Here is a 25487-nt window from a genome sequence, read left to right as displayed (position 1 = left end):
AAAAAAAAAAAAAATCGCAAAGTGATCTTGACCTCCGCCATATTTATGTAGGTGTATATGAAAGATAATTGGTGTGTGTGTGGGGGGGGGGGCGTGTGTTTCACTTTTCACCTCCCTTACAGACTTCAGAGCAATTGTCGGCTTTAAACTGGACATGAAAACAAGAGTAAATAAATAAAAATTATTTACGAAAATTGCCGAACAAATCAACTGGAAATTTTGATAGACTTCCTACTTTAATCGAAAGATCGCCAAATTCGATAATTTCACGCCAATACTTATTGCTAGAGCTTTATCACTGTCTTATCCACACTCATTAAATCCACTTCAGAATCAAAACAAACATTGTGCTGTAATTCCAAACGAGATCAAACTATCGTATTTTAACAGAGAAATTTTTTTTTTCTATTAGTGTATCAGATTTTAAACCTTTTCCTTGGACAGCTTTTTTGTGTTTTATGAATCATTTTTGCGGAGAGACAGACTCCACGTTTTATTTTGTATCCCCCTATCTTTCTGTAATTGCATTTACAATTTAATATTTATTTTTTTCTTTTCATATACTTTGTGCGCATAACATAACATTTTCCTTTTAGCATACTTTCACATGTGTGCCCACCACCGGCTTTGTTATCTCGTAACTTCCAGAAACACGGATATTTTTCAATGCAGTTTCCTACAAATACGCTTCAGATGCTGTAGATTCAGATTATACCGGAATTTTGTGTGGGAAAAAAATCCGACGGTAGAGTGAGGAGTTTCGGAAAATTCACAGGCATTGGTTTTGTTTCCTCATAACTTTTGGTAAAATGGGTAATTTTACTGATATTTTCTACAAATACCTTTCAAAGTGTGTAAATTATGATTAAATCGTTATTTAATAAGCAAAAGTAAAATGGTGAACACGTACACATACATACTGACACGATTTTTTTCGAAATTTCAAGTTTCATTTTGTAGATATGTGACGTGTATCGGTATGTAGGTGTACGATTCCACCATTTTTGTTTATATATTAAATTCCTGCATAATCGTAATCTACACACTTTTAAAAGTATATTATAGAAAATTTCATTAAAATATACCTATTTTTCTGAAAGTTACTAGGAAACAAAATCAACTCGTGTGAATTTTCCAAAACTCCTCTCCCCAGTCACGAAGACTTTTTCACTACAAATTCTACACTCAGCTGTGGGGCCCTGGTATAAGAGTTCCAGTGTTTTGAGGAGTGTGGAATCACCTCTTAACCACTATTGTTCCCAAGTTTACTCTGATCTGGAGTAGTAGCACCTATTAGGGTCCCAGCATGTCGACTAAGCTGTGGTTTATCTTCTTTCATCAGACCCAGAACAGTGTCTGCTCCAGTATTTGGCTGCTGCCCAGGTCATGCACCCTCTTCGTCTGTTTGACATTTGACGGCAAGTTGTGTGTTTTGTGCTGCTATTAGCTACACAAAGGACAAAGCCAAATGGGCTAGCTGTAAAGGGGTCGCACTACATACTGTGGATGTGACAGCTCGCAGCAGCTTGTCTCCAACCCAGTTACCCTGAGTCACCTTGCCACTGGACCAGTCCCGGATAAGTGATGACTAATGGTAAAAGATTGCCTGCCTTTCTCATCACTAGAAACAAATCTTTGCACAAACTTTGATCCATTTCCTGAAAAAGCCAAGGGCAGGTTCTGCATATCTCTGGACAGCGTCACCTGAAGGATACCCTAGAATGATAACATTCTGCTCTAAGATTTCAATACCAGGGTCAAAGTCATCTCATTTGGCCTGATGTTATTGGTCATAGTGGTGTTGGGAAAATGAATGCCAGTGGCCATCATCTTCTCTCTGCTCCCAACATGGACTAGTCATTACCAGCGCAGTTTTCCAGCTCCCAACAGTCCTCGGTTTTCTGGATGCATCCTCAATCCAAATCCTGGTACCTTCTTGACTGTGTGATTGTTCAACAAAGGGATTATAAAGATGTCTGAGGGATGCTAAATTTTGAACAGACCACTGAACAATCAGATCTCTCCTTCATCTGACTCTGAGGCCTCCAATCCCAAAATCACAGCCCTTTCCTTATCTTGACATTGCTGCCCTCTCAAATTCTGAGAAACGTACTCAGCTTCAATGCAGAATTCAAGATTAGCTCCTACCTTACCCGGGTTTTCCAGTTGCTGAACTCACCAAAGAGGACATCAACAGCCTCTGGGATGCAATGTTCTACAAGACACTGCCAAGACAACCCTTGGGACAACTATACATCAAAACCCCAACTGGTTTGATGAATCAGCCAAGATCATACAACCTTTCCTATCTGAGAAAAACAAGCTCTATGATGCTGTTCTAACCAACCCAGGCTCTGTAGCCCTGCATCAAAAATGGAAGGATGTTTGTGTCATCAGGAATGTTCAAAACAATTGGTGGCTTTGAAAGGTGGAAGAAATTCAATGTTTTGCAAACGAGAACAAAACATGAATTCCCTGACTTGATTAAGAGAATCTTCAGCCCGTGCAGAGAGGTGACTGATCCAGTGAGATCATCTAAAGGCACCTTATTGAAAGAGAAAGGTGCAATACTTCATAGGTGGACCAAACATTTTCAAGAACTTCTGAATTGGATCAGCCCCACAGACTCCATGGCAGTTGAAGAGATTCCAAATTTTCCTGTCTTAATAGAATTTGACAACCCCATCAACACTTGATGAAGTCTAATTGGCCATCTGCAGTCTCAAAAGCAAGAAGTCTCCCAGTGATGATGGGATCCCAGGTGAGATTTACAAGTATGGTGGGCCTCACATACCATCTTCACTCTTTGTTTCTTCTGTTGGCAGGGGAAGACTATACCTGACAAGTGAAAACTCTTCAATATTGTCACAATCTACAAGCACAAAGGAGACTGTTCAGAGTGTGGCAACAGCAAGGGAATGTCTTTTCTGGATAACACCAGTGTTTTGCTATAGAAGAGATACATGGCTAGCCTGCATTACATAAGGGTGGGTGCAGGTTAGATGGAATGAGGGTAATGATGGTAGGTGATGAGGTATCGGAGCGGAGCGTACTTTCAAGATACAAGAATGTAAATATAGGGAATGTGGACAAAGAATAAGGAAGAGTGGATGGATAAGTTAGTTCATCAGAATGAGAGAGGATGGTAGTAGATTCTTAGAGAGGGGTGTAGAGCTAAATGTAATAAGTGGAACAAGGGTTAAGGTGTGGTCTGTAGCAAATAGGAGTGGTGGGGGTAAGGTGAAAGAATAAGTGTGGCTTAGGAAGGAGGAGATAGTAGAGAGGGAGATGGCTTTATGCCAGATGTTGTAAGGCTATAAGGAGCAGGTTCAGGTGTCTTGCTATGGAGGAGAAACATCACTTCCCAGCATTACATAAAAGTGGGAGTAAGTAGAAGGAAGATAAATATGGTGGTAAAAAGGTGTCAGAGTACTTACAAGGTATAAAAAGGTGAGTATAAGAGAGAATACAGAGAAGGAATGGGAAGGATGGGTGGGTAAATTCCTAAGTGTGAGAGGAAATTGACAGATCACGAGAGATGGGGTGAATATAGTGGATGATAAATGTCAGTATATGGTGGTGGGGGTGGAGAGCAGCAGTATGATAAACCTGTAGGTTGATAAGAAATTAAGTAGATGATATGTGGGGTGAGAGGGAGTAAGGGAATGTGCATTGTCAGAGATGGCTGTGAGAGATATGCAGGGGTGGCTATTGTGAATTTGTAGTCAACTTTAACATACCTCAGAAATTTTCGGTAAATTTAAATAAACCAAAATTAAGAAAGTGTGATTCAAAACAAATTGGTGGATCAGTCTTTAAAATTTTTGGAAAATTAGACACATTAATGGAAATTGATAAGAGAATTGAGGGTGTGAATATTTTGGTTGCTGTTCATTAAAAAAACCCACAATATCATGCTAGTATGGACTTGAATGTCAATAATTTAACAGTAATTTATGATTGAAGCTACAGGTCAATTTGAGATATTGAAAAATTTTAAGGTGTACATTCTTCTCAAAGGAAGTATCAATTCAAGCTATTTTGAGACAAGACCATTAGCAATATACATTAAACTATTAGTGAAGTGAAGCTAAGGTAACTAATTAACAAAAGTCTTTAAGAAGTTCCTGGGTCTTATCAGATGGGCATGTTTTCTATATGGAATTATGACAACTTGTGCTATCTTTTGGAGAGCAATTGAACATGTTAGGAATGAGATAATGTGACTGTTTATCAAATTGGTTGATGTATTGAGGCTAAAACTCTTGAAAACCTATATAGATAAGGTCATAAAAAAGGTTGTAATTATCAAATATGGTGATCAATTGTGAATGAGTATCACTATTATACAAGCGTTTTTGTTTCCAGTTTCCATGTAAAACATATCTGTCCATGGAGAAATAATACCTTGCTTGAAAGCAGTTGAAGGTTATCAACAGGAAGGGCATCCAGGCAAGAAAAGCCTGCCTTAGCAAATTCCATTTGAACTATGCGAGCATGGAAAAACAAACATTAAAATATGGTCATGATTTATTGAATAAGGGTTCTATTATAGCATTTTTAAGCAACATGCTTTTGAGTCATTGAACAATCTTTAACTCAGGAAAACTTCTTAGGCCATCTGCTTTGTGAGGCAAACACAATAATGTCTCCTGTAACTGCTGCACAGTTTGGTATTAGTGTAGAAGAAACAATAAACCAAAGCAAGATAGATTTATATCTCAAGCAAACAATAACACTTAAGGGTAAACTGAGAATACCACCTGGCAAAATTAAATAACACAATATTCATAGCAAGCAAAATACATAATCAATTCTGTAGGCTTTTAAATGATATTTCATACTCTATTAACTCTTTTGCATTTATACTGGCCATATCTAGCTCAAATATTCTGCCTGTTTTATGTTCAAACTGGTCAGATCCAACCTCTCACACCTAACCAATAAGGTCACTCTAAAATTAAACAATCACATCGTTGAGATCTCAAAGCTCAAAGATGATGTATGATTAATTCAAAACAGTGTGAATAAATAAGTATTACATTTGACAGAGTAATCTGAATGCTAAAGGATTAATATGGAGTGTGATTCAATAAAGGATTCTGGAACAAGCACAGTAAATGGTGTTAGATTAGTTCATCAATAAAGAAAGGAATGAAACCAATTTGTTTTCTGGGGATTAGATACTATTCTTAAGCTAATATTTTGTATGTATTCTGTGCTTACAAATGATTCATCTGTCTAAGTTTAAGGTAACTGCTTGGCTATTTAGTCGATAAAACTTCTGTGTGTAAAGAGAATTGCATGTGGATATGACTGTTTCTTTTACACTGATGTCTAAAATATATATAGATATAATATATACATCATGTAAAAAACATTTTTTTCAGGTGAATTAAAATTAATTTTAACATTTCTCTTTCGGCCAGCACTGAGATGTGAAGGTTAATGTGCATTCTATACTCTTTGTGTGAAAAATCCTAAATATTAAATTTGATTTTAATTATAAGTCACCAAAGAAAACGTTTTTTTACAGGTTGTAATTGATTTGCTCATCAATAAAAAATGCATCTGAAACAGCTGTAGAGAACCTCAGCCCATTTGCATTTTCATTTATATTACACCACACTTGGAACCTTCCCTGCATTGGATCTTGAGCCTACAGTGGACCACGGACTGCATGCTGGAATATACTCATGTGATTTTACGTATACATTGAGTGTACTTGGTCAATACTTGTGGATGTATGTGTGACTGGAAGGACAAATTCCTATATGCTCTAGTAAGTACATGAGTCTGTACACACTGTTGATATATGAGTATGCTGTCCTTGACTCTACCTTGGTGCCTTTGTTATTAAAATACCTTGATTCTATTGAATCTGGCAAATAATTATAACATTAACATATATATATATATATTTTTAATATATTGTATATAAATTTTATATCTATTTTTCTTTAGAGTTCCTGATTTTCCCAGCTGATACAATGTTAAAAACCAGTTTACGTTTCAAGTGTTTCCTTGGCACAGTTTTATATATTGTGCTTTGTGAAATTATTGTTTGTGCAGATAATGCACATAGACATCTTCATCAAGATGAACAGTTACACACTCCTGCAGAATCTAAGAATTCAGAAAACGTTAAACCAGAAGTAGATGAAGGCAAGTAGAATCTGTTAAATTTTAATTCATTATTTAAAAAAAAAAAAATTACCAAGTGAAAAAATTATTTAAAGACTACATCATCATCATACATTGTATTTTGATTCCACTGCACAGTATCTTGGCCAAGTGCCCTCTAATCAACCAATAATGTGTGGGTGGAATTTGGTAGCTAGAAACCTCTGCAGAAACCCTTCACACACTTGCACACTTTGAGTCAAAGACAATCCATGTAATGGAAACACCCCACCTCATTTGCTCCAAAGAAGACCAACTCAATAAGAATTTTATAAAATGTTGAAGTTAAATGACAATAAATTCCAAAGCATTCCAAATTTTCAGTGATCAAAGGAAAAAGTGATTTTTTCAATTGTTTAAATAATTATATTCTTGAATTAATTTCATTCCCTTAGTTGATATGACCATATACAATCATGTAGACCATGAAAAGGTCTGCTTTAATTTTACAGCTGAATCTAACATATCCTGATTTAGTTGTCAAACAATCAAAATAGGTGTGACTCTTATTTTACTTCAGAAATTCTGGAAGCAAACTGTCTTTGGATACATTGGATTATATGAATATTTCTCTTAAAACATGGGGACCAAACTTGAGAGGTATATTCTAATATGAATTGAACAAATGTATTAAAACATTTTGTAAAAAAACATTTTTTGTTATATGAATAGACGGTTTGTACTGGGTAACTGAGAGTACAAAATCTTAGCATCATCTGAGAAGTGGTTTTGCTAATATGTAGAAATATATAAATATGATATGAAATCAATGCTGTATACTCAGTGCAAGTAATTGGTATTTACCAATCCGACTGAGGTTCAGGATTTCAAATGCATAGGCATAGTCAGTTGTAGAAGCACTCATGATGGACGCAGTGACACACTGCAACAGTGATAAGAAACTTCCGGATGAGCAGTGCAGACATTACTTGCAGTGATGAGAAATGTATCATTTATTTCTATGTGTAACATGAACTTAGATTGTTTACACATGTATTGTAAAAGTTAGCAAGGACTACTGTATGTAAAATAGGATTCTACTTCATTGAGCTATGTTAAAAACAGTTGGTAAGAATTCGGATTGCAACACATGAAAAAAGATTTCCTTTGAAAATCAATCAACCCAGGATCAGAATGGAGAAACAAACGTCGGTTCATGATGAGAACACTTATATATTACCCTAGTATTTGGCATTCTTGTCAAGTGTTCTAAAAGAACATGAATGGCTAATTTGATGTGGTTGTAGTTAACTGCCAGGGAATTCAACAGATAATGCCATTGTTATTAGCACATTTGTGATAAAAGCATCTCATACTCAAAATAAGTGTTCATTTAGCTTTAAGTAGGTGTCCTAGATCGTGTGGCTTGTTATTGTAAGGAGTGGCAACACTGTAGTTTGTTGACTTGAAGTTCAATTCATTGTATAGAAAAAGTTATTTGTAACATTCCAGCATCCTATCCAGTGAAACATTTATCTCTCATCCACTTAACCCTATGAAAGTACCGTTGGGTATCCACTCTATGCATCCTTGTAGTCTATGGCAAAGAAAAGTTCTTTGGCATGGAAGTGGCAGTAGTTGATGAAAATATTTTGCTTTTTACATAGTCATATTACAATTTTCTTTTTGTTGATACGAAGATATAAATTCATAATTGTCTAACATAGATGTTGAATTTTATTTTTAAATAATTTTATTCATGTTTAGTGACTAGTTATATTTTGTTTTATATTAACGGTTGGCATTAAGAAGGGCATCCAGTCATAGAAACCATGCTAAATCAGACTGGAGTCTGGTGCAGCCTCTTAGCTTATCAGCCCTGGTCAAACCATCCAACTCATGCCAGCATGGACAAGGGATAGTAAATAATGATGATCTGATAATACATAGTGAAGATAGCCAAGATTGAGTATTGATATAAGTGTCTTAATATATTTATTTATATTATAGATCTAAATGTTTCAGTTATATGTGGTGATTAACTTTGCATGTCATTTCTCTACAGTCCTCAAAATAAATAGCAGTAAAGTTACTGGGATTCAGTTAACAAAAGCCATAAACATTGAAATCCTGGTTTGTTAAATCAATAAATTTAAGTGATGAAAGATTAAATACTAAATGCTTATTGATTATAACAAGTTAGATTTAATGATGTTCCAACATTATGAAATTACATTTGTTTTAAAAATCTATTTAATGTATTTTTTATGGGTTTTATATTTTCTTAGGTGAAAAACAAAACCAAAAATTTGAACAAAATACATTTTTTGAAGATAAAGAAGCTAATTTAAATACAATTCATGAACAAGATTCTCATAATAGTCATAATAACCCTCAAAATACAAAAGACTATGAAGATATTATTGCTCATCAGAACTCATTAGGCCAAAAAGATTTAGATCAACAAGAACCAGATCAACAAGAAATATCAGACCACCAGAACACAGCTGTTCATAAAGAATTTGAAATCTTTCAAGATTCCCAACTTCCCTTAGATAACCAAGAATTTCGTTCTGAGTTCAATCCAGACTCTGAAACACTGCATGAAACTGTAGTTAATCAACAAAATCAAGATACCAATGAAATTTCACGTAATATAGAAGGTTCTTTTTTTTATTTTTGTTGGATGTCTGTTGTTTTGTGCCATCATATATGAAAAGAAAGTTTATATAAATTATACTTTAAAAATAATGTGCTTGGTTAGGGAGAAGTTCTGAAGTCTTGGGTAAATCACAAATATACATTTATTGATAAAAAGCTCTCTCTCGCTGCTAGATAACCATGTACCTCCTCTTTAGCAAGACACTCGTTTCTGTCTCTCTGTCACACTCTAATGTTCCATCATCTGACACAAGAGCACCTCCTCCAATTCCCCCTCCCCTCTCAAAATTCCCTGTCTTGCAAGTTACTTGGTGACCCTTCCAGTGCTGGTGTCACATAAAAAGTATCCAGTCCACACTGTGAAGTAATTGGCATTTGGAAGGGCATCCAGCTGTAGAAACCATGCCAAAACTGATCTTGCCTGTACTGGTGCCACATAAAAAAGCACTCAGTCCACTCTGCAGGGTGGTTGGTGTTAGGAAGAGCATCTAACTGCAAAATCCATGCCAAAACAGATACAGTAGTCTGGTGTAGTCTTCTACTTGGTCAACTCCTGTCAAACCGTCCAACTCCTGCCAGCATTAAATGATGATGATGATATTTATGAACTCTTATGTTTATGAATTTTGGGTGATTCTTTCTAAATCAATTGTATATAAGTTGATATTTCTGTTGGGTTAATCACATTCACTGTAATAATCTAAAAAAGAAGAATTTTAGCAAAGGATTAAAATTTGTCTTAGAGAATGATTTGCTTAACCCTTTTGTTATTAGTCCACATAAAACTGTCTCTGATTCTATGATACAAACTTTGTGTTTTAAAGTGATCTAAATTAAACCTTCCATCAAAATTTTATGTTAATTTGTGTTCTAAACTCCAGCTTAATAGTGATAATTATTTTCCTAAATTCTTCATTATTTTCAAAATTAACTGAAACAAAGGCAGTGGATTTCAATAGAAATATGATAATGAAAAACTTTAATTAAATCAGTTTCTGATTGAGGCACTTAAAAATTTCATTGTTTTGCATAAAACAATTTTCAACTTTGTTTGCAAATTTTGATTAATCAAAATAAGTATTTATAGCATCTTCTTCCTGGCAAATTGATTTCAAGTTTCAAATCTAATATATATTTTAAAAATAAATATATCATAGGTGCAGGAGTGGCTGTCTGGTAAGTAGCTTGCTTACCAACCACATGGTTCCGGGTTCAGTCCCACTGTGTGGCACCTTGGGCAAGTGTCTTCTATTATAGCCTCGGGCCGACCAAAGCCTTGTGAGTGGATTTGGTAGATGGAAACTGAAAGAAGCCCATCGTATATATGTATATATATATATATGTGTGTGTTTGTGTGTCTGTGTTTGTCCCCCCCAACATCGCTTGACAACCGATGCTGGTGTGTTTACGTCCCCGTAACTTAGCGGTTCGGCAAAAAGAGACCGATAGAATAAGTACTAGGCTTACAAAGAATAAGTCCTGGGGTCGATTTTCTCGACTAAAGGCGGTGCTCCAGCATGGCCACAGTAAAAAATGACTGAAACAAGTAAAAGAGTATATCTATAATTTGTAATAAGAAACGTTGAAAGTAAAACAAATCTTTTTAATTACAGTTTTGCAGGATTTCAAATTGTCCCATAACTATTTTGTTTTGTGTTAAGTCAATATAAAAGTTTGGGCTGAAAATCTATTTTTGAACCCACGTTTTGATCATTTTATGTTCATTTTCCCATGCTTACATGGGTTGGATGGGTTTTCTTTTAGCACATGTTTTTAGTGTGCTTATTTTTTTTCTTCTTGTTACAGGTTGGATAGAATTTATAGCATGGACTGAATGCATTTCATTGTGCCACCAGTGCAAGAGAGTCTCTTTCACAGGACTGAAATGTCCCTTTTACACTGTCTCAGATTTTATTCAGCTTGCAAAACCTTTGTCTCCTCTGTGCCAATTTTTATTCAGAGCTACTGTTTTTTAGATGAATTGCTTTCACTGCAACTTTCAGAATAGACATTTTTTTTTCGATGTGATGTGGATTAAAGCTCATATTGCATGCTGTAAGGTTTATTCAGAGAATGGTTGAGGAACTATGTGTCTCCATAATTTTGCTAAAGGTGCTTATAGTTTGATTGGATGTGTGGGTGAGTTTAAAGTAGACTGATGGGTTTGTTTATAGTGTCTAAATTCCTTTATTTATCATGTTTCAGGCTCTAACTACTGCTGTATAACATCAGTAAGATATTTTACAAGCTAGTTTTGACTCTCTTAGGACTTGCAGTTTTCTAGGGCAGTCATTACAGTAAGATCCAAATTGTTGGGATGAAACTCTCTTCTTGGATACTTGATAGGGAGCAGATGTTTTGCAGATTGAATCTACATGACAGTGGATTTTAAATGCACCTGAGTATGTATTCTTCTTCAGCTCTAGGTCAATCCTGATCAAGCCAATCCACTATCAAAGGGACTCCAGTCATAGCCAAGCCATCCTTGTATGAGCTTGCAGGATCACACAGACAATCATATACTAGCTTTCTTATGAGAGTCTCATGCAAATTGATATTAAAATGATTAAACAAATTAGACTCTGAAATTAGAATGGTCAATTAGGAATCACCATTAATCCAAAGCAAAGCAAATCAAATCAAACTAATTTTATTTTTATTTTTATCATTTAAAATTTTTTTTATTTATTTTAATTTTTTTTTTGTTTAGATGAACCGTCCAATGAAGCTTTAAATATAGCAGATCTCAATTCAGATGTTGATTCAGCTAATTTTCCTGATACAGATCACACAGCTGATGCCGTGAATTCTAAAGGGGAGGAAATGAAGGAAGCTGAACTTACTCCGCTGGAAATAAAAGGTTACTTTTTTTTTTACACTAAACCATAAGTGACAGCTCTTCCCTTTCTACTAGAAATAATGGAATTGCTAATTTGAATTTACATTATGTTTGAACCAGTTTAACATTTTCTGCTTGTTTTATTTAATTCAGTTTATGTTCTGTGCTTCCATTATCTTCTATACCTGAACCTTCTTCTGTAATCACTGCAGATACCCTGCAGTCACTCAGTCATCACACATATCTGAACCATACCTGTATCTATTGTAGGTAGTATTTCTCATATTTTGAGCAACCACTTGGAAACATTCTTGCTAAACAACTTTACTTATTGATTAACCTCCAGTTTATTTCAGTGGATGTGAGTAGATGCTGAAGTTTTGATGTATCTGTGTGTGTGTGTATATCTATATATCTATTTATATCTGTATATACATACACACACATGTGCAAAGATGATTTGAGGGATGTGTGACTACTATTTCTAATAGAATAAGTGACCACATAGATGCTCTTTCTCAAAACAATGACAATGTCAGCTTGTTTAGTTATGTTCCTTCCTTGATTTAAAAATTTTTTTCCTTGTTTCGGTTTACTCTTTTACTTGTTTCAGTCATTTGACTGTGGCCATGCTGGAGCACCCCAGGACTTATTCTTTGTAAGCCTAGTACTTATTCTATCGGTCTCTTTTGCCGAACCGCTAAGTTACGGGGATGTAACACACCAGCATCGGTTGTCAAGCAATGTTGGGTGGACAAACACAGACACACAAACATATACACATACATACATATATATATATACATATATATATATACATATATATGACGGGCTTCTTTCAGTTTCCGTCTACCAAATCCTCTCACAAGGCTTTGGTCGGCCCGAGGCTATAGTAGAAGACACTTGCCCAAGGTGCCACGCAGTGGGACTGAACCGGGAACCATGTGGTTGGTAAGCAAGCTACTTACCACACAGCCACTCATGTATTATTCAATCTACACTTTATTTTCATTGACATGAATATATGCCATATCACCCCATGTTAACTCAGTGGAGCAAACCTATGTCTTAAGATTCCGCTGCCATCAGGGAAAAGGCTTTACTTGTAATGCAGAAAAGGAAACATTAGAAACTTTATATGGTGTACCCATTGTAAACTATGGACACACAAAAAGCATAGTGGGATCACAGGCAAACTAACAGACATGGTTAACTTTGTATGCAGTATATATATAGCAGAACACGTGTGAAATAAATGAATATTCTCATTCTTATGGCTGAGAGTTAGGGGGTTTCAGATCCAACTCTCATTCCACTTGTTGCATCATCATGCTCTCTCTTTGATAGAGTCAGTTGGGCTTGAATCCTTTTCTGGCCTGATTTACTGTCAGGTTGACTCTCATAGACTTTACCTTTTTGCAAGTACTCCTAAGCCTCACTTATGTTCAGAGTTGTCCTCTTCCTAATCTGGATGCTGAGCCCAGACTGCCTATCCACTGGTGTAATTGCACACAGTAGTGCTTTCTCTTAGGGACATGCTTTAAATGCTAAAGAGTACCCCACTCTCAATTGTTTTACAGCATACTGAACATTAACCTGGAATTTCTAAGTCCCTGTGCTAATGCTAGATATAGATCCTATGTTAAATTTATCTCTTTTTGATAGGTATTGTTCTTGTTCTGCTGGGTTTGTAGCAACCCTTCTCACTAGATAAGCCTATGAGGGAGCTGGTTTAGTTATCAGTGACCTGACCTTGCGGTAGGTTGTCCTGGACTACATCCAACCAGTAACATAAGTGGTCTGACACAAGCATGTGAAATAGATTATCTCAAATACTTGGACAGTTCCCTAAAGATGATAGCATTTGTTACATAGGCACCTTAATTAGCAATAGAGGTAAGTGTTACAAAAGTATTGTAGTTAGAGTAAGAAAAGTTTGTTGCCTCTGCTGAGGGGCAGATGATGTTTGTGTATGAGCTGTGATATTGCATAGTAACAAGATATGGGCTCTGAATGCAGTGAATTTATTTGCAAAATCTATAAAGAAAGAAAGTGAATGCTCCATGGATGTATAATATTAGTGTACATGAAGGAACATAAATGAGTTAAGAGAAAGATTGGATTCAGTAGGGATCATATGTAGTGTACAATAGTGAAAATTGCATTGGTATGGGTATATAATGCATATGTATGGGGGTATAAAGAAGTTTAGGTCACTCATAGTGGGTTGAATCTGTGAAATGAGACCTAGGAAGCCATGGGCCATGACTATCTCATTTCCCTCATACCTTGCCATTACTGTCTTGCTTTTGTTACCTCCTACTTCATACTCCTTTCATACCCCTTCTCTTCACTCATCTTCTCTCTCTTTCTCTCTCTCTCTCTCTCTCTCTCTCTCTCGCATGTTGCCTTGGATGAATGGAGATGCTATAGAGTAGTGAAGATTCTTAGCTTTCTGGAGCTAGAGGCAAACTTACTGGTGCTGGTATCATGGTAAAATACATCCAGTACACTCTGTAAAGGGAATGATGTCAGGAAGAGCATAGAAATCCAGCCATAAATATAGAATGTATGAATAAGACAATTCTCGAACCTGTGTAACCCTTTAGCATTTAAACTGGTTATATCTCGTCAAAATATTCTACTTGTTTTATGTTCAAACTGGCCAGATCCAGCCTTTCCCACTTACCTTACAGTGTCAGTCTAAGAATAATGCAATCACATCACTGAAATCTTGAACCTTTGAGATAATGCATGATTAATTCAAAATAATGTGAATTAATGAGCATTACATTTGACAGAGTAATTTGAATGCTAAAGGGTTAATAGGGCAGTAACTTTGAATAAGAACTGACTTGGAGCATGATGATCCTTTTAATTCATGCCAGCATGGAAGGTTGATGGTAAATGATTCTGTGTGTGTAATAACTCATCCTGTCGGAATCCTATAAATTAGTCTACAGCTGCCAGTCCTCCTCTTACTCCTATCCACTGTTACTCTTTCTCTATTTGTTATTCCAGGCAAGCATGACAGATGAATACCTCATCCTTCCACTCACTTTCATTTTATTTCAACAGTTACTCACTCACTATCTATATGTCCTTTGAAGTCCGAGTTCTACACTATTGTTTCAGCATGATAGTAAATAAAAGCACATTGCTAATTATTATATATAGATTTATTTGCTGCTAACTATAAATTATTTGCTGGTCTATATACATGTCTAGAGAAGAAAGAACTTCCACTTGTTTTTCTTTACATACACTTTCTTGTGTAACATCTCAATGTCATTAACAGCTGTATTTTTGTCTTTCAGCTAATGAACTTTATGAACAAGGAGAAGTCTTGATTAACAATACTTACCATAAGAATTATAGAGCGTAGGTATTTATAAATATGTTATGAGTAGTTGTTTTTTTAAGATATTAGTTTTTAGTGATTTCTAAACAGGTTGTGACATGTACGTGTGTTAACATATACATGTTAACACACATTAACATGTAATATCTTTTCCTATATGTCATATTTTCATTTAGTAGTTCTTTTCTGAAAAGTGATTGGTGTTAGGAAGGGCATAGAAACCATGCCATAAATATAGAAAATGTGAGTGAGACATGGTCGAGAGAACTACAAGAGACATTCTTAATTAAGAGTAAGCCACAATTCTTAGCAGTCATCAATCTGAAAAAGGCTTTTGATGGGAGTTCCACACTCTGGAACTAAGGAAACTGGGTGTAGATTAATTGCATGTGAGGGTCATGCAAGCCATGCAGTCAGTAAGGTAAGAGTTGGCAATAAGTACGTTGAATAATTTAGTGTAGATGGATATCCATCAGGTCTTGGTTCTGAGATCCCTTCTCATTATTATTGTTCTTCAGGCCATTACAGAGGAGTTCAACATCAGCTGTAGTTGGAATTTTTATATGTTGATGGCTTAGTTCTTAGAGTTGAATCTGTTGAGAATTCAGAGAAATTCTAAACAAAAATAAAGAGGCATCAAAGTGGTAATGGCAGTAGTTTTATTGAAAAGTCATGCTATAGTATATTTAGTCTAGCTACTATTTTCAATAAATTTTAAATTTAATTTAAGTATTTTATAGTTGACATTGTCAGTAACTTTTTCATTACAATTAGTTAAGTAGCAAATGTACTAATCACACAATTTAGCACAAAATAAATAATTTCGTATGGTAAATATTGTATGTAGTCAAACATTTTTTTAAATATACATAAAATTCATAGGGGATAGACATTTTTAGGTTTTCTTATGTCACTCTTATTTCACAAAGTCAACTATCAAATATGAAAGATAAGTATTTAAATGAAATTCAAAAATAAAGACAATAACCATTCTTTAAACTTCGATGATAATAATAGTTATCCACTGTTACCAGTCATCTACTACAAAACCTAATCCTGTTCAATATTAGAATTAAAACAAAAAAATTTGACAACTAGAATTTTTAAATATTTTGAACGTTTAAGCACTGGTAATAGTGCCACATAAAAAGCACCCAGTACTCTCTGTAAATGGTTGGCATTAGGAAGGGCATACAGCTGTAGAAACCATGCCAAAACATTGGAACCTGATGTGGCTCCTGGCCTTGTCAGCTCCTGTTAAACTGTCCAACTCATGCCAGCATAGAAAACAAATGTTAAATGATGGTGATGATGATGACTTATCTACATTACTTTTAGATCTGGTAGATCTGCCAAAACATAATAATAATGCAAAAAAAAAAAAAATCTTACAGTCCCTAGCTTTTAATTTTATCTTGTACTGCATGATAAAAAGGTGGAATTATGTTTCCTTATTTTTTGGAAAAGGTTGTTTTATGACTTATTCAATTGATATTTTTTAAAAAGAATTATTATTTTGACTTTTTTGTAATTTTGTTGTAGAACCTGTGTCTTTTTTGTAATTTATTGTAGAGCCTATGTCTTTTTCAAAGCTGCTGCTCAACTGAACCATACAAAAGCACTTGAATACATAGGTTTTGGGCACTTCTTTGGTGATCATTGTAATCAGAATTTTACAAAAGCCAAAGAAATTTTTGAAGATTTGTCCAATAGAGGGTCTGCCCGAGGTCAACTTGTAAGTAAAATGTATTTTAATGTAACAATTTGTTAATTTTTTTTTATCTTTTAATAGTCACTCTCATCATTGTTATATTGTTTATCTTAATATTTAAGAATATCTTAGCTATTTTGTATGGTTAAGGCCATACACAGTGTTTTCATAGAGAAACTATCAAACTTAACTATGTAACTCCTTTGATATCAACCCAACTGAGGCCACCTTTGGTTCTATGTTACAAACTTTCTGTCTAACCCTTTAACATTCAGATTATTCTGTCTAATGTAATGCTTATTTATTCTTGCTGTTTTGAATTATTCACGCATTATCTTTTTGCACTGAGATTTCAGTGATGTGCTTGTTTATTTTTAGTATGATACTGTAGAGTATGATCAGTTTGAGCATAAAAACTGGTTTAATATTTGGGCTGGATATGGCTGGTTTAAATGTTAAAGGGTTAAAATGATCTAAAGACTTTCTATCAAAATTTCATGTTAATTTTACACTCCAAACACCAGCTAAATAATGATAGTTATGTTACTAAATTTCTTCATTATTTTCAGAATTATTTAAAACAAAGGCAGTATATTCCAATAGAAATATTTTAAGTCAGTGGGATGTGATTTGAGGAAGATTTCGTTGCTTTCCTCATTGGCGTTCCTTTGCTGTTATAACTTTCCTTAAAATAGGCTGAAAAATCAATTAGAATTAAAGTAAAATATGTGTTTGCTACAAAGAACATTAAGCATTTTAACATAATTGATAAAAATTCTTTCAAATAATCAAGTTATATTATCTCTGATAGACTTTTGATACTTTCACAGAAAACAGTCATCTTTTGATTTAATAGGTGATAAAATATCTATTTTATATTTCTTTCTGAATAAAACTATTTGAGATGTCAAAATGTATTTTACCCCTTTCGATGTTATTACAGTAACTCAGCGAGTTCTCTTAATCAAACTATATTATTAAATAATACAATTCTGTCTGAGAAATATAAATTTTAACCCAAAAAGAAATGAGTCTTTCAAATACTTTTCTTATTTACAACACTTTCTCATGTGAGAACCATCATCATCATTTAACTTCCATTTTCCATGCTGGCATTGGTTGGAAGGTTTGACAGGAACTAGTAAGGCTGGGAACTGTATCGGGCTCCATAGTCTGTTTTGGCATGGTTCCTGCAGCTAGATGCCCTTTCTAATATCAGAAATGAACATGTCAGTTCTCAAGATAATTTTAGAGTAATGAGAATTAGAAGAAATTCATCATCAGAGTAAGAGCAAGTTAAGAGTGACAGTTGGAACATTAGAAAAAAAAAAAAAAGGAAATTCAGGATTAAATACAAAATTTGTTGAGGTAGGTATATTCAAATGACATTTAGGTATAGGTATAATGCATTATACACAGAATAAGACAGAAACTGAAATTGAGCACTTTTGTCTCAATTAGCCTCATGTCACCTAATTTGCAGAAAACCATAAGAAAGCTAAAAATTGATACAAGTTTTGGAATCATTTCACTTTAAAATTATCTTTGTATTTTATCTAATATATTGATTTTTTTCTTATTAATTTTCAGGGTCTTGGTTTGTTGTTCAGTATTGGCATGTCTGTGAATTCCAGTCAAGCTAGGGTATGTGTACTATGTTGCTTTATTGTAGTGATCATTACATACATTCTAAATTTTAGAATAAAAATCTGAAAATAATTAAAATTTTCTTTCTTTTTTTATTGATGAGTAAACTAAGGTTGAATTAGAAATATTAAGCGTTGTACTTGTATGGATGTATAAAGCCGGTAAAGAGTGAGTGCTTATTAGGAATCAAACTCTTTTGTTGATGCTTCAGTGTAGTACCGACTGTATAATGAGTCAATGAACATTTTGAATCCTGGGCATACATATTTATCAGCACATTTGTTATTGTTTGTAGCTTCAAACCTAGAAATGGCAGCTGTGTAAGTCAGATGTATGGACAGAGAACCAACACTCTAGATATTTTGTCTCTTTATATTGTTTTAGTGACACTCCAACTATGGCCATCCCTTCGTCTTTGCAGACATAGTAATTACAAAATTTGTTGTTTTTTGGGGAGGGTTACTATACCAGTAGAAGCACCACACACTGGTTGTAGTTTACTTCTTTATTAATTGATTGGTAAAGACATGAAATACATATTCTGTGTATGATTTTTCATTAGAATAATGGCATTTACTAAATACAGCAATATCTGTTTCAACACCTGTCACATAAAAAATCTCAAGAAAGAAATATGAGAAAGAGACATTAAAGAATTCACTTCTGAAAATTTTGTTCTTCCTTTTGATTTAAACTTCTTTTCTTTGCATTTTTATGCATATGTACAATTCTATCCTTGTTGTTGTTTCCTCTATAAATTCTTGTTGAGTTAAAAGATAACTAAAAGAACATAGGTGTTTGGGAATGGAAGTCAAAATCGTTATTTAGCATTAATGTTTGGGCTAAAGTTTTTAAAAAAATCAATTTAACCATTAGTAAAGTTTGCTTATAAAGTTTAACCCTTTTGTTACCAACCCGGCTGAAACCAATTCTGGCTCTGTAGTACAAATGTCTTGTTTTCAAAAGTTCTGAATTAAAATCTTCCACCAAACATTAGTCACAATTTATGTTCCTAACACTAAGTTATTTTATTAATAACTAAGTTATTTTATTAAATTCATAACTAAGTTATAACTAAGTTATTTTATTAAATTCTTTGTTATATTTAAAATAACTGAAAGAAGCACAGAGCATCTCTAAATAAATACAGTAATGAAAGGGTTAACTTCTTGTAGAATTAAAACAATTAAGACTATTTTATTTCTTATATTACAGACTATTGTCTATTTGACATTTGCAGCCCTTGGAGGAGACCCATTGGCACAAATGGCATTGGTAAGCAGATAATCCTCTATATATATTTAAGTGATTGCATTCTGCCAATGGCAGCCCCCACTACTTATGTTCATCTTACACTATTTCTATCCCTATGTACCTCTGACCTCATCCTTGGCACTGTGCATTTCTTGCACACTGAACACACTTCACATCACTTGTGCTTCCTCATGTTGCCTCTACCTTCTGCCTCCGCAACTGATATTCACCATTGACAGCATCTCCACCCATCTTCCCCACTCACTTCACCTCTGTCTCCATTTTTCATTCATCTTCTGCTCTCCTTTTGCACTCTCATGAACTTAGCTATCCATTCCTCCTGTCCAATCTTTTCGACCACTTTTCTTATATTCACTGTCTCCTAACTTGGGGATAAGCCTTGACACTGCTTCACCACCATCTTCTCACCTTTCCAACTAGGGTAACCATGTATCTCCACTACAACAAGACACCTATTTTTATCTCTCTTTCATACTTTAACCTCTCATCACCTGGCAAAAAGCCACTTCCTTCAATATAGCCAGGAACTTTTTGACTCTATTATGATCTCATTTCCCACTTATGTATAAATATTGCAAACTTTTCATTACCAACAACAAGAAAGTGAGTTATACTTGTCTGGACAGCATTGTCTCTCAGATCTCATGCCACAATTTGAGACATACATCCAAACCAGCCTTCAGCTTAGACCAACTTATTATTGCAGAAACTTTTCAAACTGCCTTCTTGGAGTATCAGGTCTCTCTGATGCAGTGATATTTAGAATAAGTCTGATACCCACAAATGCTATTGCAAAAAATGTTGGTACTCACCTCAAAACCATTAAGAGGTGGTACAATGAACGTATGTTTGTATTCAGATTAGTGGACAGAGAGATCTCAACACCTTTGTCACAATTCATTTGGAAATTAAGAGGTAGTGGAATTGAGTTCTCATAATCTGGAATAGCCTGGACAGAGCAATCCCATACATTAACGAAACAAGAAATTGTAGATTGTAATTTAAATGGAAACTTCCAAGTCCTGAAGCATCCATCCAGGTAAAACGATGAACAGAAGATCCAAGATCTTAACTCTCTGTTGATATCACCAGCCATTTATATATAAGTTTATTTCTATTACTCTTGTTACTATCCTAGTTAGCTATACACTAATTTATTCTTTTCATATTGCAGGGTTACCGGTATTGGGCAGGTATTGGTGTGGAAATGAAATGTGAATCAGCACTAACTTATTATCGCAAAGTAGCAACACTTGGTTAGTAACTTTACCTATATGTGGCTTTCCTTTTTGTTTTTTTTTTGGTTTGTTAGTTATTTAGATGCATTGGTTGTGAGTTCATAGTGCTAGACTGCTGAATATACGTATGTCACATGTATGTCATATTACATGTATGTCTTATTACATGGGCCAGGAACATTAATCTACTTATCAGAAGCTATTTGCCATTCACAAAATTCCAATCATTGTCTAATGCATCTGTTTTTAAAAACAATAGAATGTGATTGAGAGAGATTTGGATGTTAATTCTTGCAGGTTGAGTGAGCTCATACAAAAAGATGCTGAAAAGTTTTTGGCTTTAGGGGTATTGCAAAAGACCTGGTTGGAGGCCCAACTTCTGAGTTCTTTTACAGGACTTAGAAAAACTGAATGGCTACAGCAATAAGTGTATGAATCTGAGAGAGGAATATGTTGAATAAAATCAAAATTAACTGATTCTCCTGTACTTTGTTTTACCCAAAGCCAAGAACTTTTCAGCACCCCCTCATATATGCTCTCGTATTGCTGTAGGGTAAAGTGACATAATTTAAATTTATTGTTTTTTTAGAACAACAAAAAAATAAAATGATCTTAATAAACCAGTGATCTTTATTGAAATGAATAAACATAATCAAAACAATGTTTATTACTCATTTATTGATATATTGCTTTGTAAATCTAACAATTGGTTCATTTATTTTATTTTAATAAGTGGAAGAAAATCTTGTTCATTTATTTCATAAATGTAATAATTATAACTGAATTGCAGAACTTTAAATAAAAAACAAAGAAAAACACTTTTTGTCACATATTGTTTTGTCTCAGCAGGGTCTCTTCAGTGCTTTGCTAAATTCATGAGTTCGGTGTTTTTTCAAGCTAGAAATTTTTTTTTTTTTGTAAATCAGGTAGACAAATAAATAGATCAGCAGATAAACAGAAAGATAGATAGAAAAAATGCAGGATGGGGTGGATTCATTTGCTTTTTGCCTTCTATAGACTTCAATTTTGTCTCTGATTAAATATTATAAAGAAAATCCTCTAAGGATATTCATTCATTTTTTTACTTCGGTAAACAAAGTTTTGAATTAGGTATCACACAGTAGAGGGCCTTTACATATGGAAATAACATGTGTGACTGGAACAAAAAGTAGATTTCCTTCTCATCTTTAAAAATAAATTGTATGGTTTGGTTGTGATAAAACAAATCCCATCCACCATTGATCATAGGTTCATTAGAGGTTGGTGGTTAGCTCATATATCATCTCATAAAGGTGAACCAAGTGTACACATAGTATGGCAGCAACCTACAACTAAGGCTTGAACCAAGAAAATGCTTTCCATAAACATCTAAATACATAAATTCTTATAAATACTTGTTCTGAAAATAATCTCTTTTATTATATTTCTTGTTTTAAAGAAACACAATAAAATACTCTATACTTTGTAAAATCTTAATCATTATTTATTAATCTTTTCAAGTGTCTAATATGGTGTCTGTGTCTGGTGGACCTGTAATCCAGAGAATTCGCTTGCAAGAAGAAGTAGAAAATACCCATTCTAATTCAGGGCTTCTAGATGATGATCTTCTTCAATACTATCATTTTCTTGCTGACAAAGGAGATATGCAAGCTCAGGTTCAAGTTTTAACTTTTTACTTGTCAAAACTTCATTTCTTTCTATTCTATTTTGAGAAGAAAACTATGTCTGTATAATATTTAGATTATCCTTCAGAAAAAGCTTTTTAGAATTTACTTTGGAATAAAATATCATTGTAATACAAAACAGTTTCTTTGGCTCACAATCAAACAATCCATAGGCAAGCTGTAAGCACTCACATGCAAATACATATGTACGTACATACATACATGCATGCAGGCACACACACACACACACACATTCATACTCAAGTTAAAAGAGTATCTAGATGTATTAGATATAATTTATAATTGGTGTTTATTTTAATTTATATAGATCATGAAATTGCATGTTCAACAACTTTCTTAGCAATGGAAAGGGTTATTAATGTACATAATCTCTGTACATAAACTTGGTTTGTACTTTGTTGCTTCAGGGACTAAGAGAGAGTAAAAAGGGTTGAGGATCAAGCCTTGATAGGCACCCACAAAATTCCTTTTAATTCACTGCTGACCTTTAACTTGCTTTTAGTGTATTTAGACATTTCCTGGACAGCTTTTTCAATTTCTATCAGACTGCAGATTGGATTCAGTCAAAAACCTTAATTTTATATTTACTTTCCATGGGTTGGATGGGTCATCATGGGCTGAATCAATTCTTATTCAGAGTTATTGTCCTCCTAGGCAGGCCAGATGACCATATTGCCTTCATATTTTCAATGCCTATAAGATATTCTTTCTTATTTCATGAAGGTTGTACTTGGACAACTGTATTATCAAGGTGGTCGAGGAGTTGAAATCAACCATGAGGTAAAGCTTACAAAATTATTTTGTGCTTATGTAAAATTTAAATTCTTAACCGAGTTGCTCTTTAATACTTTGAACAAGCATAACTACAACTAATTTCTCAGAGACCATATAAAGTGAGTGTGCAGGTGTGTCAAGAGAAAATGAAATCTAATCTAAGTAATCTAGTGGTTTTCTTTATTTATGATTACATTGCAATGATGTCCATTATATTTGAAATTATATTTAACTACATATTTATTATGATTAGTGTTTTGTGTTACAAATCTTTCACTGTGGTATATGGAAAAAAAAAAATATATAAATCTTTGTATAGTAATTGGGTTGGATTTTCTGAAAATTCTCATACCTGATTTCTAGGAAAAGTGTTTTTATTCTACCTGGATGCCTCTTTGAATGAAACCTGTTCATCTGTGATCTGGTAGTGCTACAATTTCTTTAACTTCATATGTAGAAATAAGAAGAGTGGTGATAAGGCACGTGAAAATGTGTGTGGTAGACTTTGAACTCAGCACCTTAACCAATCACACCATAACTAAATTAAAGTTTATGGGAAGTTATTGAGTATATGTTTATTAGAATGTTGTCACCAGTATCATGGAATCTAAAAATGAATGCTTTCAGTAGTTGGTTACTAAAAATTGAAATTTGACTTGATTCTGAAGAATGTTATTAATGAGGGAAAGAATGATTTCAACTTTTTGTTTTTATTTCAACAAATATTCATACATTTTTGTATTTGCATTTGTAGCGTGCTTTGCACTACTTTCTTATGGCTGCTGAATCAGGAAATGCTTTAGCTTTGGCATTTCTTGGAAAGGTTAGTTAAAATTTTTTTCTATCTTTATATGCAAAACATTTTTGGAAGTAGTCTTTGTTGTCCTCATTGTCATAATTATCATTCATCATCATCTTTATCATCACTGTTGACTACTATATACATCCTAACACACATCATCAGCATCATCATCATTTAACATCTGTTGTCCATGCCGGCATGGGTTGGACGGTTTACCAGGACTGGTAAGCTGGATGCCCTTCCTAACGCCTACCACACTGAGAATGTAATGGGCGCTTTTACGTGCCACCAGCACAGGTGTCAGTTATGTGACACCAGTATCTGCCACAACTATGGTTTCACTCAGCTTGATTGCTCTTCCTTCTCAAGCACAGCATATTGCCAAAGGTCACAGTCACTTGTCATGACTTTTGTGAGGCTCAGTACTCAAAAGGTGCTTTTTACGTACCACCAGCACGGTTGCTAGTTCTGCGGCACCAGCATCGGCCACATTGCCTCCGTGAAGCCCAATGTTCAAAAGGTGCGTTTTACGTGCCACCAGTTACCTGACACCAACAACAGCCACAACTATTATTTCACTTGGCTTGATGGGGCTTCACAAGCACCACAACTATGAGTCCACTTGGCTACACATATACATCATATATGCACACACACACACACACACACAGTTACCTGAATGCATCTTTTTAAAACATACAGAGGAATCATTGATGATATGCAAGAAAAAGCACTTTTGCTTAATTGAGCATTAAATTCAAAGGTGGAAAGTAGTACATTATTTACATTTGATGGATATTTGTCCTCATCTTGTTTGTTGTTAACATGTTTCGGCTGATATATCTTCCAGCCTTCATCAGGTGTCTTTGGGAAATTTCGAACCTGGGTTCTCATTCTTAAGGTATTTTTCGATGTTATTATTATTATTATTATTATTACTCAGGTCACTGTTTGGAATCGAACTCGGAAGTTTGGGGTTAATAGTCCGCACTCTCAACCACTATGCTATATGCCATAATAATAAGCCCACGGGCATATGACATAGTGGTTAAGAGCGTGGGCTACTAACCCCAAGATTACGAGTTTGATTCCAAGCAGTGACCTGAATAATAATAATAATAATAATAATAATAATAATAATAATAACATCGGAAAATACCTTAGGAATGAGAATCCAGGTTCGAAATTTCCCCAAGACACGTGATGAAGGCTGGAGGGTATATGAGCCGTGATGTTGTGTTAACAACAAACAAGATGAGGACAAATATCCGTCAAATGTAAATAATGTACATAGTTCCTCATCTCTTAAATGTAGAACTGTGGAAATTAGTGATTAAAACCAGTGTGTAAATATTTATTTAAGATATTTAA

At 34.3% G+C, this 25487-nt stretch overlaps 1 protein-coding gene across 3 annotated transcripts in view; it reads left to right on the top strand.

Annotated features, from left to right (window-relative positions):
* The window catches only part of LOC106882712 (protein sel-1 homolog 1), a 56118-nt gene that overhangs the window by 12919 nt on the left and 17712 nt on the right, over window positions 1-25487 (top strand). Inside the window, exons 2-13 of one of the 3 annotated variants that reach the window (XM_014933476.2) lie at window positions 5537-5782; window positions 5965-6165; window positions 8412-8786; window positions 11495-11644; window positions 14941-15004; window positions 16557-16719; window positions 18286-18339; window positions 19558-19617; window positions 20792-20873; window positions 22356-22510; window positions 23264-23320; window positions 24069-24137. In XM_014933476.2, coding sequence (XP_014788962.1) covers window positions 5991-6165; window positions 8412-8786; window positions 11495-11644; window positions 14941-15004; window positions 16557-16719; window positions 18286-18339; window positions 19558-19617; window positions 20792-20873; window positions 22356-22510; window positions 23264-23320; window positions 24069-24137 — 1404 coding nt within the window. In that variant the 5' untranslated portion in view covers window positions 5537-5782; window positions 5965-5990. The remainder of the gene's footprint in view (window positions 1-5536; window positions 5783-5964; window positions 6166-8411; window positions 8787-11494; window positions 11645-14940; window positions 15005-16556; window positions 16720-18285; window positions 18340-19557; window positions 19618-20791; window positions 20874-22355; window positions 22511-23263; window positions 23321-24068; window positions 24138-25487) is intronic. The other 2 variants (XM_014933475.2, XM_014933478.2) reach the window with 2 other exon arrangements.

This window comes from Octopus bimaculoides, chromosome 5 (genome assembly GCF_001194135.2).
Source record: "Octopus bimaculoides isolate UCB-OBI-ISO-001 chromosome 5, ASM119413v2, whole genome shotgun sequence".
Classification (NCBI taxonomy): Eukaryota; Metazoa; Mollusca; class Cephalopoda; order Octopoda; family Octopodidae; genus Octopus; species Octopus bimaculoides.
The sequence above is the reverse complement of the archived record's forward strand: the minus strand, read 5'-3'. Positions and strand labels throughout refer to the sequence as shown.